The sequence below is a fragment of the Gadus chalcogrammus genome, chromosome 10 (genome assembly GCF_026213295.1).
Source record: "Gadus chalcogrammus isolate NIFS_2021 chromosome 10, NIFS_Gcha_1.0, whole genome shotgun sequence".
In the NCBI taxonomy this organism is placed as follows: Eukaryota; Metazoa; Chordata; class Actinopteri; order Gadiformes; family Gadidae; genus Gadus; species Gadus chalcogrammus.
Genome location: NC_079421.1, coordinates 1,226,615 through 1,240,222, shown reverse-complemented (window position 1 = coordinate 1,240,222; position 13,608 = coordinate 1,226,615). Strand labels below are relative to the sequence as shown.

The window sequence follows — 13,608 nt, the reverse complement described above, 5'->3', positions numbered from 1 at the left end:
GGGGATGGGTCTACTGCTGTTTGTCAGGTATTGTTTTCTGACGGCGGTTCTGCCTCAGCCTCAGCCCGATGTAGGAGCCTCATCAGGGAGACGGTGGGGAGATACTTACCCAAAGGTTTTGTAGGGAGTGATGAGCTCAAAGCTTTTGTGTTTGGCGTCCCTGATGGTCGAGCCCCGGGCCTCGATCAGAGTGATGCCGATCCCGTCCTGGAAACACTGTCCAAAGAGAGGTAACAGCACACGTTAACACACACACACACACACACACACACACACACACACACACACACACACACACACACACACACACACACACACACACACACACACACACACACACACACACACACACACACACACACACACACACACACACACACACGTGTCCGACCGCAGTCTAGCCTCCGCCTCAGATCACAGGACATATAAAACACACTTCCCGGGCCTCGGTGACCCTGGGTTACCTGCTCGCTCTTGTACAGCCAGATGTGCTCGGTGGCGATGGCGGTGTACACCCTGGCCTTGGTTCCCTTCAGCTCCAGGAAGCCGTGCTTCTGGCAGAGGGCCCCGGGGCGGTACCGCTGCCGGCCGAACACCAGCTCCCTCTTCACGCGCTCCTGGAGGGTGCTCACCCAGCGCAGCCGCAGGACTAGGGACCGGGAGACACGCAGAGAGAGGGGCTCACATGGGGAGGCCTTCGAAGGCATCGTTTACAGATCCATGTGGTCAGATAAAAGGCTTATTTACAGATCCATGTGGTCAGATAAACGGCTTATTTACATGTAAATTGAGTCATTTAGCACCCATTATTTACAGTGACATAAGCAGTCATTTAGCAGACATTATTTACAGGTAGATGGTGTCATTTAGCACCCATTATTTACAGTGACATTAGCAGTCATTTAGCAGACATTATGTACAGATAGATGGTGTCATTTAGCAAAAACGATTTACCGTTACCTATGGAGTAATCTAGCAAACATTAACAGTTACATTGAGTCATCTAGCAGACCTTATTATTTTCTTTCCTGCACATAAAAGAGGCACAAACAGATCCGAATAAATCTACAAAAAGTTCCGAAAAACAAGTTATGTTCTACAGCCAAGTGCCGAGGAAACAAAGCGCAGAACCTCGACTTCAATCGACTTTGCGGTGGAAGCAGTGTCTGCTAAGTACGTCTATAATGCATTTATTGTGTCCTCCTTGGTTTAAACAATAAAGTCAGATTAAGAACCCTGGAGCCGACCAAGTTAATTATACAAAGAGGAAGTGCAGGGGAAATACCTCTGCGATGAGTCCATATCCTTCAAACATTTCCACTAGTTTTTTTTTATATTATCCTTCCCAAATATATACTATGGAAAAATACAATACAAAAATACAATTCCGTATGTGCCTTGAAGGCTTGCAACATACTTTAAACTGTATCTTAACTTGACTCCATTTCTCAGCCAGTAAGGGATATTAACTCATCAACATCTCAGCCAGTTCAGCATTTTAACACCTGCACTTCTAAGTCAAAAAGGGATATTAACTCCTCCACTTCTAAGCCATTAAGGGATATTAACTCCTCCACTTCTAAAACAGAATATCAGGACCAGTCACATAGTCTCTCGCCGACATTTGACCCCACATCTCATCTCATCTCGTCTTCCATTGTTACTCAAATTCCCTCCATCCAATCGCCGCCCCTCCATCTCGCGTTCCCGTCTCGTTCCATTGTGTTCCATCTATCCCAATCAAATTATGAATCAACGGAACAACAGAAGTATACATGTCACCGTCACCCGATCCCTCCCTAGTCCTGAAGTACCAATCGCAGCCTAGACACTGAACTCAGGTAGCCGCCATCATCACTAGGGTTACTGCGGCAGCTTTGTCTCAGTAATGGCAGGGGAGTTGGGGCCACACGACATTGAGTTGGGGAGCTTTTGTTCTCTTTGCTCAATGTGCTTGCGTGTCTGCCTGCCTATGATTGCCACATGTGCATCGTATGCATTTTCTGTGTGGGTGTGTTTGTGTGTGTGTGTGTGTGTGTGTGTGATTGTCGGTGAGTATGTGTGAGTGTGTCTGTGAGTCTGAGAGTCTGTGTGTGTGAGTGTGTGTGAGAGTGTACCTTCATTATCAGCGCGGAAGACAAAGATTCGGTGGTTGGTCACTATCTCAAACTTGTTGTCTTTTGCAGAACGGGCCATCTGGATGGCAGCCAATGGGATAACTCCTTTGGGGTAGATATCCTGATATTCAAAATAAATGTAGAGATGAGGATCATTTCCGAAATTAAAATCATTGAATATGCGGTGAAAGCAGAGGATCGATAGGAAGTTATTTGATCAACTGTAAAACGTAAAAAAAACATTTCATTAGTGCTCAACAAATGCAAAAAAATAAGTTATTTACCTTTTCGCTGCCAAAGTACATTAGGTTTATGCCGTCAAACTTCACATAGCGCTTCTGGAAAACGTAATTGCTGAAAATAAATAAATAAAGATTATCAAATTATGATGCGAGAATACTTTCTCAACAACATTTATTATGCATAATTATGTTATGTATATTCATATAATGTAAATGCAACCTATATTCTGGACCGTTTGTTGCCTGTTATGCTAGTAGACAGAACTAGCAACGAGCCCACAATTGGCGGTAAAACAGAAGCAGAAGCAGGAAAAGGGGTTTGACAAACAACAAAGGCAGGAAGAGGAAAAGCACAAACCGAGCGGAGGAAGAGGAGGAAAGGAGAGTGAGGAAGCAGAGACAGCTCCTCAGGAGAGAGGAGAGGCAAGGAGGAGGGTAGAGAAGGAGGCGCAGCTTCAGCCCCAAGGCTAACCTCTGTCGCCTTCACATTGATGAGGAGAGAGAGGGACGGTTTTAAACACCAATACAAACACATTCACAAACACAGAACAATAGACATGCACATTCATAACGCGTTGGCATAATGTATGGGTTGCGTAACACATCCACTATCGTAGACACGGATATAGCGTGACAAAGACTACTCTTAGCTGAAAATCCATTCTTTGTCCATGCCTTACAATATGAATGAGGTATTGTTCAACCAGACCTACTTCAATTGGTTTGAATTTTCAATGAATCCCTTTGATAAGCTACAGCACCAAAAGATTTTTCTGCAAATTAAACCCATGAGATGTCCTACATAATCTAAATTAATTATTGACGGGCACTTTAGTAAGTCATTTGTTGTTATTTTAATTGAAATGTGTTTACTTTACTTATCTCTTATGTATCTTTCACCCAGAGTGATTTCAGGGGGGGCATCTTGCCTAATTGGTCGATTGCGTACACTGAGGCTCAAACCAACCCCCTTCCGGTATGCCTCTGGCTGTTTGTCATTATAACATCCATAAATAACAATAAACTGACAGGTGTCGTCCACGCACCCTTGAGGAGAGAGCTTGTCCAGCCAGCTGCAGATGATGGGCGCGCTGGGCTCGGACAGGGAGGTGAAGCTGGCGTAGGGGGAGATGACCAGGTCCTCGTCCGTCTCCGCGGGGTACAGGCCGGGCCGGGCGTGGGAGGGCGCCGAGGGGGGGAGGGGCTCTCCCACCGTGCTGTAGCCCTGGGCGTCGGTGGTGTGGCTGGTGGTGTGGAGGGCCTGGGACAGGCGCTTGTGCCAGGACAGCTTGTGAGACCTGGGAGGTTAAGAGCCACGAAGCCAGGTCAGAACTGGTCGAAGTCACAGCAGTGTTTGTCATTGGTTTATTCGGCGCGGTGAAGTTCTTGCAATTAGGCACAGGTTGACTGCATAACACTAATAAAAAATATATAGTAATATAGTAATAGAAAAAAAGACATCAAACATCAAATCAAATATAAAAACGTACATTGATGTTGCCAAAGTGGATATGTTCAACCTTGCAGCGATCAATCAATACAGGGCTCGGTACAGAACCGTAAAACCTTTTGGGTACCGACCTAAAAAACCAAGAGGTACCCCTGTGTGTGTCTGCTTCTTCAGAAGTCAAACTTCCTCAGAAGCCAAAACATCTTCAGAAGCCAAACTAAATGTGAGAAAGGTTTAGGGAACAAGAACCAACCAACAACATGGCCAGGGAGCATTTTAGCTCCCTGGCCATGTGGTCAAATGTTTTACATATTTGTACAACATGCCTCATTTCTCATCATTCCAAGATACCCGTGTCCCACTTCCCGTCACAACAGAAAGTCAGATTAGACAGAAGGTATATTGAATTATGAGGAGTTACATTTTTGCCTGTTTAATCCCGCCAGGTATGCTAGTATGCTATAGCGAAGGTCAGATGCCATTTCAATATTACCTGTTTTCCTCCGGGCTTTGGTCTGCGTCTCTCCTGGTCTCTCTCCCATTAGACTTGGTTCTCTGGTCCTGGTCACAAAGATCGCATGAAAGATGTTAATGTTTCAAAGATGTTCCCACACGTACACACAGAAGGAGATCACAGAACCATACCGAGCTTCTTCATCACTATATAACATCCAAGTATAGTGCACACACACACACACACACACACACACACACACACACACACACACACACACACACACACACACACACACACACACACACACACACACACACACACACACACACACACACACACACACACACACACCTGGACCTAATGAGCTCATCTAAAAGGACCGAGGAGATGAATCAGCCTGATTCATGCCTTCAGCATGAATGAAGTACTGATGTTGGACTCTTTAGGGCATGATGTTCACTCTGCATTTCTTCCAACATCCTCCATGTATAAGATTAAGACTTTTACTTATCTATTTTATTTTATAATTTTATTTTGTTGTATGCGGATGTTTTTATGTGAAGCACTTTGAGTCTGCCTCGTGTATGAAAAGTGCTAGATAAATAAATTTGCCTTGCCTTGTCTATAAAGAGCAACAGCAGAAATGAAACACAACCCCAAGGTTATTTCTCCATGCCTCGTTGAGGAGATAAACTTGGGGGCTTTTAAGAGCCAGTGAACCCAAACTGCCTTTTTCATTTTAAACATGGCAACATGTGTTTTATGATAGTCAACGTAGTAATCTATGCCATTTTATTACTGTGAATGAAATAAGAATGCTATTTGAAGAAAACCAGAGTAGATTCCTATGTTGTGCCCGTCTCTGCCAACCAGTTCTATCTTTGTGATGACGAAGTGCCTTTTAGAGTGACTTCGATGCCCGGACCGAGGGACCCGGACCGAGGGACCCGGACCGAGGGACCCGGACCGAGGGACCCGGACCGAGGGACCCGGACCGAGGGACCCTGACGGTCAGGGGGCGTGTGGAGCTCCGTCTGGGCGGCAGTTGATTGTGCATTCCGTTTGATGTTTAAGCTTCTTGGACGCTTATAGTTTAGCGCCACAGCAACTGTGTCTGATGACTTGGTGCCAGCTACTGTGTATTTGATTATTCCTCTATGTTTTTTGTAATATAACATGATATAGTCATGACAAGAGTAGAAGCTTTGGGACCTCACCTCATTCGGATGAGGTTTTCTGCTTTGGTAGACGGTTTCACAGTATGGGCTGATGTCGTGGTCCAGGTCTTCATTCGAAGCTGTGGAAGAACCGATATTTGTTTGTTGATTGGAGGCTGATCATCCAGAACCTATACAACTACTAACCAGTGTAGACACTGGCTAGTAGTTGGGGTATGTTATTGGTGCCACAGTGGAAACGATTATAACCTTGATGATCCATTAATGGTTGAGTAAAGGGGAAATGAACCGTGGTGATTGTTTGGACTATAATGGATGTGAAGAGGTTGCCAACTAGGGCAGCCATTTGGGAAGACGTGGACCCGAGAGGGGGTGAGCTGAACAATGATATCATGGCTGATTTATATCTTCACATAGACAATGTAACATTGGGTCTCACAGGAATATAGAGTATATGGCTTAATCGTCCCATGAATCCAGCTGTAGTGGAAGACTTGTGTGTTTGTGTGTCGGTAAGGCAAGATGTCCTTGTTGTTGTTATCTTTGTTGTGTGCTTTAGGAACAGGATGTGCTCACCCCTGGTCGACCCCGAGGAACGGTTACTTAAAGTGCTGCTGCTGCGAATCCAAAAACAACACAAAAGCATTAGCATTCATTCAATATGGATTCCACGGACTCGTTCCTTGATTAAATCTATCCGTGTACCCAAACAACGCAGTGGTCTACCTGTTCCTGTCAGACGTGCGTCTCTCCAGCGGTTGTCTGGGCGGGGGCAAGGGAACGTTCTGCTGGCTGCAGTGCGTCCTCCCACCACTAGGGGAGACGGAGGCAGGTAAAGTGCCACAGTAGATCTCGTTGGAGACCATCTCCATCCCGTCGCCCCGGGGCGAGATGGACGGGGAGGCTCCGGAGAGCCGGTGTGTGCGGTCGGGGCTAGGGGGAGTGAAGAAGAGGGAGGAGGGGGGGGTGAAGAAGAGGGAGGGGGGGGGGGCGATGATGTGTTTGTGGTCGGTCCGTCCGGCGGAACACGAGGACTGGGAGACCGCCTCCGACGCGGCGGAGGAACACCCACGGCTCAGTCTGGGGGGGACGGGAGGCACCGCCCCCCCCGGGTCCGACTGTAGCGAACTGCAGCTGGACCTCCGAGCCCCCTGGGCCAGGCTGTGCCGAGGGGGGGGGCGGGGGCTGCGGGGGCTCGGACCCTCCGACGCGGTCGAGCCGATGGACTCCGTGGAGAGCCGTCGGGGGTGTTGAGCCGGGGGGTCCGGCCCGGGGGAGGGGAACTGTACGGGGGCCGTCCTGCGTCGGTTAAACACAGTTCTGGGTTTGGGCACCGGTTTGGCGCCGGCCGGTTTGTCTGCGCCGACACTCGGGGAGTCCGCGGAGCAGGAGGTCAACATGGCGGCCAGGTTGGGCGCTGAGCTGTTGCGCAACGCCTCAAAGTTATCGGGTCTCCTCGGATTCGGAGGGGGCCGCGGCTTTCCCGGGTCCAACCAGTGAATGTCTGAATCCGACTGCCACCGGTCTATGGGAAGCTCCACCCCTGGTTTCTGGTTGGCTTTTGGGGTTTCTTTCATTGAACTTTCATTGCTCCTCTGAATGTAGCTGAGCAATCGCAGTATTCGTTTCCGGTGTCCGGTGGCAGCTATACCCAGGCTGACCAGGGCATCGTTGTCAAGGTGGTTGAGGTCTCTGGCCAATAGCAGACCAGCATCACAGAATGCGCCCAGGTATCTGCATAAGAACACACAGAATTACTCTCATAATTAATTCCTTTGAAATAACAAGTTTTTCAAAACTTCCAAAACTGTCCCATTTCCATTCGACCAAAATTTAAATCTTTGTTACATTCAGGATAATTCAGAGCCATGGTGTCTTTGTCTCTGTTCCCACTTCCCCCTTGTTCAGACCTCAGCCTCACGCCGTGACCTACCGTCCGAGGTGGATGGTGGCCAGCAGAGTCTCAACTGGAGTGTTACCATCCAGCGTTGCCATAACGACCAACATGGGTTCTGGGAAGGGCCGGAACGTCTCCTCCACAACATGCAGGCGAAGAAATGTCCATCACTGGGACCTGGAATAGGTCAACCAAGCAGGCCACCTCGCTCCATCTGGAACGGATTAGAAACACCCGTCCGTCAGGGTCAACATGGCAGGGCTGGGCCATACTGAAATATACATCACCACGATATTCACAGGGAAACGTATAGGATAATGAGAAGTATAACAACCTGCTTATGAAAAAGAAATACCATCCAGTCCAACTGAGGGTCAGTGCATTGAAGTAAATGAAAAGCATGCCGTCTAAAACTAAAACTAGTTTTCCTTTCTCAGATGTTCCAAACCTCATGTTTTTGATCAATTTAATATCTTTTCATTATCAATCTTTTGGTCCAGAAATGTTCCATTTCATTCAGTATCATGATGAGTCGATATTTTAATTTCATATTGATAAAATACCATTGAAAGATTAGATCCTTTCACTATTCACCACCATGCAATACCATACGTATACAATACCTATACAAATAAAGTTGACGTCTTAGTTTTAAAAATACATTGTAAGCGCAAAACAGTCGGGAGGGGAGTACTCAGGGATTATTATAACAATCATTGATTATCAGTGATCATCATTGATTACAATGCGACAATAATGTAAAATGTCCATTTTCTGATCAGATCTTGAGACTACGAGTTGTGAATCAAACGCTGCGCACCCAGGGAGATACTGGCTCACTAAACGTAGTCGTCATGCTGGTCGGCGAGCTGCTAATGTAATTTAGCCTTGTTGAAGATTGCGGGAAGAATGTTAGTAACAAAGAGCACAAGACAACAGCAGACTCTAAACCCTTTCTTAATGGGACATGATGAATGCCTTGTCCATGGGAACCAACAACACGAAGCAGAGAAACGGAACAACATATTTGTACTAAAATGTGATTTCCTCTCAGAGGTAATCAAAGTCAAGTCATTTTTTATAGAGTCCTCAGTCACAATTAAAGTCCAAGAACTTCCGCTAACCCTACGGCCTATGAAGGGCCCAGGAAACTCTCCCAGAGTCCAGTGTAGATGAATCCAGAGGAGGAAGACAGAAGAAGGATTCCTCCTTTCAGGGTTGGTAAGGAGTTATTGACGGTTGGCAATAGGGGCCAAATGGTCAGATAAAATGCCAGCATAAAACAAACAAACAAACAAACAAAATGGTTTAGAACGGAAAGATTAAGTTGAAAGAAAATGTCAGATTAGTCATTCGTTCAAAGTCAATCATTAATGTCAGCCGTTTATCCGGCAAGCTAAAAGATTATTCAAGGTCTTTACTCCTAGACAGTGTTGCATGGTTTATGTTGTTACTCCAGCCGTCCGTTCCAGTTTCAAAACGTGATTCATTTTTGCCAGGGGAAAACCAAGATGTGTTATCCTCGCATGCGTGCATGCATGTGTACGTGAGTGAACCCATTACTAGGAACGTGTCTGATGGCTACAGCTCATCCATCAGCCTCTCCTTACGTCCCTGTCCAGATGCTCGGACAGCCCTGCTCCAGGTCACAGAGAGGCTTAATAGACCCTGCAGTTAGTTCCTTGTGCGGTCAGATCAGATGAGATAAACTTTAAACTCAATCAAAAATGGTATTTGGATGTCATTCTCCGCAGGAAGTCTACAAATTAAATTGATTTAATTGTAAGATTAAAAATAAATTAGGAATATGCTAGTAAGTACAAAAACATATACAAAAAATTTATCTATATACAAAATATAAGCTGTAGAAAATAATTATAAACACAATGTATGTAATGTGTGCAAACAGAATGTGAATGTAAACATATTTGGATATGTGCGTGATGTGTGTGCATACTTGATAGGAAGTGTAGACTTGAAATCCGATACACTGAATCTTGTTAGATAATACCAGTCTAAAGCTAAATCCACACGGAAAAGAGAAAGTCCAGTTGAATGTTATACACGTCAAGGGTGATCTAACCCCTGAAATACATAAATAAATAATGTAACATGGGAGGGCTCCCGGATTCTTCCTGTGATTGTTCTAAAGGAAAGAGAATTGCTGTTTTATTGTTCTTATAGCACACGCCTACAGTATGGTAAAACATGTGTTGCTTTGATCAACAACAACAACAAGTACAATATGAATGAGAAGTTCTGAGAAGCATGTTAGATAATCATTCTGAAAAAAAGCGGCACTTATATTTTTATATGTCGTAAACACAACCCTGTTAAACCCACACAGACACATCAACACACACATTATGTCAAGTTGAAAATTGCTTTTAAGTGTGGTTTTCTTACATGATAATGTACACCGTTTCAGTTTTTAAATATTATGTATATGTTTCATATTGCTGTTTAAGACACTGTAGATACGCTTTACTATTCCACCAGAAATGACAGAATAATAAAATATACAATCTATGACTAAATGGCACAGGGACAGAGGAACACACATGCTGAATGAATAATTAATACGGTGAATCAGACACCAGGGCAGCCAAACCGCGGCTAGCTGCCCGTAGCACTCGAAGGGGACAGCCCAGATAGCAGAATGGCAGGCTGAGAATGCATCACCTGCCCTTCGACCTCTGGGTCGCGACCCCCATTCTGGCTGACTAAAAGCCCGTTGTCACTGGACCAAGTTATCAGGCCGTCTCGTCTGCCGTGTCTGCACAAGCAAGGCCCACATCTGTGGCAAAAGTGTGTGTGTGTGTGTGTGGGTGCGTGTGTGTGTGCGTGTTTGTATGTGTGCGTGTGAGAGATCGGTAGGTTGGACTTCAAATCTTGTTTCATAATTTGTTGGCTCAATGCAAAAGCACCTCGGACAACAAGTCAAAGCGGTGGTCAATGGTCATGGAAGTAACAGAGCACTGCTGTCTTGCAACGCGGCGATAAGACCTCCCACGAGCCCCGTGGCGTTTGTCATAGAGCCCTTGTAGAAAACTGATGTAGTAAAATATGGTCCCTGCTGTTCAGGCCTGCCCTGAAAGAGGGAAACAAGCAATGGAGATTGAACATGGGCTTGACGTTTGTCGTCCTCAATTATGTCTAGGTCAAAACATACATCCGGCATTTGTATGTCATTTCTACTGCTTTTTAAAGGGTTTCTCTCTTTGATCGCTTTATTGCTTGATTGTTATTTCCTTCCCAGCTGGGATTTATAAAAAAACACCTCTCATTTAGGATGGTCGAGGCCAAGCAGAATGAGATACATCAGTGCAGATACGTCTACGTTTTGTATCCAGCTAATGCGCTCGGAGAAACAGAGATTAGTCTTGTGTTCCTTCTCAGGGGTTTTATCCTTTTTTTGGGGAAAGACATTGAGTTTCAGACATCAACGCTGTGGTTGTGGATACTTCTGATGTCATCCAACATCTGGAGGCTTCTCCACACAACAAGCCTTCTATCGCAGGCCAACCATGAAGCCCGACAGTTGGAGGGCACAGCGGAGCTCAAAGGCACATTGTTGGAGAGTAGCTTTACTCAAGGCAAATCTTGCCAAGACACTGTCAAAACACTTTTCAGCCTCTAAATGCTCAGTTAAGACAGTCAATCTATTTATACTTGTCTGGTTGCTCTGCATGTTAAGACAAGATTGTGATGGGGATCAGATTCAGCATTATTAGTCAAGCTCGTCCCCAAACCTCACAGAGGAAAAAGTCATGAACAAAGAGTGTCCAGTTAGAGCGATCACACACACACAGACAAAGATCAAACACCCCGGTCAGGGAGAGGTATCCGTTTGAACGTCATGCATTCCGCCTACTTTCAGGATGTGAGCAGCAACAACTCACACTGAAGCACAAGGTCACATACCCCAGCAGGCCACACACACACACACACACACACACACACACACACACACACACACACACACACACACACACACACACACACACACACACACACACACACACACACACACACACACACACACACACACACACACACACACACCCCAGGGGGACTGCCTGTAGCTTGGGCGACCTACGCTGTCTTATAGTAGGAGGAGTGTGTTTGTGCGCATGTGAATGCGTGTGTGAATACGAGTGTGACTAGTGGGTCTACATAGTGCCATCACACAAAGCCTCAATGATAAACTTTCACATCTTTCGTGAGGTTTCAAAGCGTTCACCTCAGGCAGTTACCCGCAGGGACCCAACCACATTCTTTAGTTCCACCATTAGAGAAATTACAAGCGAGCAACTGCTCAAAGGTCAAGGGTCAGGAGAACTACGCCTTTACAAAAGACACACAATATTCATGTGACCCCACCAATGCCTGAGGGAAAAGCAGACGATGGTGTCCACTGTTTTTCTTGTGTTAAAGTAAAGGCGTAGGCTTGGCAAGTGAAGGGTTAAAATGGTCCTCCCACTGTATCTGTTTGGAATGATAAAAAAGACAATTCAGACAGGAAGTGTCTCTTCAACTGCATTGCACCCGAAACAGCTAATGGTCAAATATGAGTGTCTCTATGCATTGATACAGCAACAAAGGCAGCACCTCATTGAGGATAAAAACAGTGGAAGATGGAATATAACTTTTTCTGAGATGCGTTTTGATTTCTCCCGTTTCTCTCTTCCCATGTTATACCTTGTATAACACATACAAGGTATAACACATACATAAAACGGCTTCAATGATATTCCCATGTTGGTATCCCCAATGGATTTAACACAAATAGCGCTGAAATGAGGTCATTTCAGTCTGGAGTAGACGGGAATTTCATTAACCTTTACTTCCTCCTTCCTAAAAATGTTTCGGAAGGCTCAATGACTAAACCCAACACTCTCAGCTCGTACCACTTGCCCAAAACACATCGTTTGGTTGAAGAGGTTGGGAGGTGTTGCTTAGAGGAAGCTTCTGCTCAGAAGAGAACGTGATTCACACATCCTCTTCTTCATTTGACTGCAGCACAGGGCACCCCCCCAACGTGTGTCCGTCTGTCTCCCTGTCTGCCCTTCATAGACTTATGAGGTTGCATTTTTAATACAACAACCACACATAATCTTTTTTTATGGGAACCCGTGTTGACTAACAGCCATTTCATCACACTTACTTTTTGTTAGTGTGACCAAATAAAACCTATCCTTTTACGGTTAGCTGGTTAGCTTTCTACAGTTAGCTTTTTAGTTCCTATCCCACGCCATGGAATAGGCCTACCTTCGAACATGGGTTTGAATCCTTCATGACTCATCAGATTGCAACTTGAGAATTTTTTATGAGGACTGAGCAATGTGAACACGATATATATATTAGCAAATACCTTACAATAATGTTATTTTTATTACATTTTACCCAAATTTCCCATCTGGGATTGAGAAAGTACAATCTTAACAGATACCGTCTGATCTTGTACGTAATTTAAAGTACAGACATAAATTTAATTGAATGAATTATCATTTAACTAGAAAATTAAACATTATCAGCATAGATGGAGACAAATTAAAGCACAGGCCTTGATAATACCCTGCACAGTGCCTCTACCAAGCCAAGCAGTCTCCCTGCCCCGCTCAGAGGCCGAGGAGTCCCGAGGCACAAACGCTGCAGACAAGACAGACGGGACCACCTGAAACGGGTATTATTTACTAAATAAAACCACATGACAGGCCGTTTAAATACAATACCACTCGCATTTGAAAGGTTTGATTAAAACAAACATGGTAGTGGAAGTGAAAAACCCACTGAGATGTGTGATAGGCGTTTGTTGACGTTTGTAGGCACACGATGAAATCGACTGAAACTTGTATCGACGTCCTCCCACAGTCTATGGCTGCAGTGCGCAATCTCTCTATAAAACATACATTATTAACAATGTGCAATCGTGGCCCAATACAAAATATGACAAAACATACTTATAAGTCCATCGAAGGAGAGCCGTGCTCAAAACAAAATGACAAACACAAGACAGCATCCCAATGAGGAAGACATGAAACAACACAAGACAAAACAGCGACCCTGCAATAAAAACAGAAGCGATACATGATACAGCACTGCCCTAAACGATAACACAACGTACCCCGAACTGAAAAGTAAGACAACACGCGAGGACCACGCAGTCAGACAACCGACCCCACACCTGATGTTCAATACTCATTCCCTCCATCCAAGAGGCCACGCACACAGAACTCTTTATATTGTATGGGGCTGTATGCGCAT

At 45.2% G+C, this 13,608-nt stretch overlaps 1 protein-coding gene across 3 annotated transcripts in view; it reads right to left on the bottom strand.

Annotated features, from left to right (window-relative positions):
- Nucleotides 1-13,608, bottom strand: part of arap3 (ArfGAP with RhoGAP domain, ankyrin repeat and PH domain 3) — a 36,736-nt gene that overhangs the window by 18,661 nt on the left and 4,467 nt on the right. For all 3 annotated transcript variants that reach the window (XM_056600939.1, XM_056600942.1, XM_056600940.1), the window contains 10 exons: nucleotides 7,378-7,555; nucleotides 6,171-7,178; nucleotides 6,021-6,061; nucleotides 5,484-5,563; nucleotides 4,303-4,370; nucleotides 3,406-3,657; nucleotides 2,402-2,471; nucleotides 2,118-2,238; nucleotides 465-649; nucleotides 110-216 (listed from right to left, as the gene is read on the bottom strand). In XM_056600939.1, the coding sequence (XP_056456914.1) occupies nucleotides 110-216; nucleotides 465-649; nucleotides 2,118-2,238; nucleotides 2,402-2,471; nucleotides 3,406-3,657; nucleotides 4,303-4,370; nucleotides 5,484-5,563; nucleotides 6,021-6,061; nucleotides 6,171-7,178; nucleotides 7,378-7,451 (2,006 nt within the window). In that variant the 5' untranslated portion in view covers nucleotides 7,452-7,555. The remainder of the gene's footprint in view (nucleotides 1-109; nucleotides 217-464; nucleotides 650-2,117; nucleotides 2,239-2,401; nucleotides 2,472-3,405; nucleotides 3,658-4,302; nucleotides 4,371-5,483; nucleotides 5,564-6,020; nucleotides 6,062-6,170; nucleotides 7,179-7,377; nucleotides 7,556-13,608) is intronic.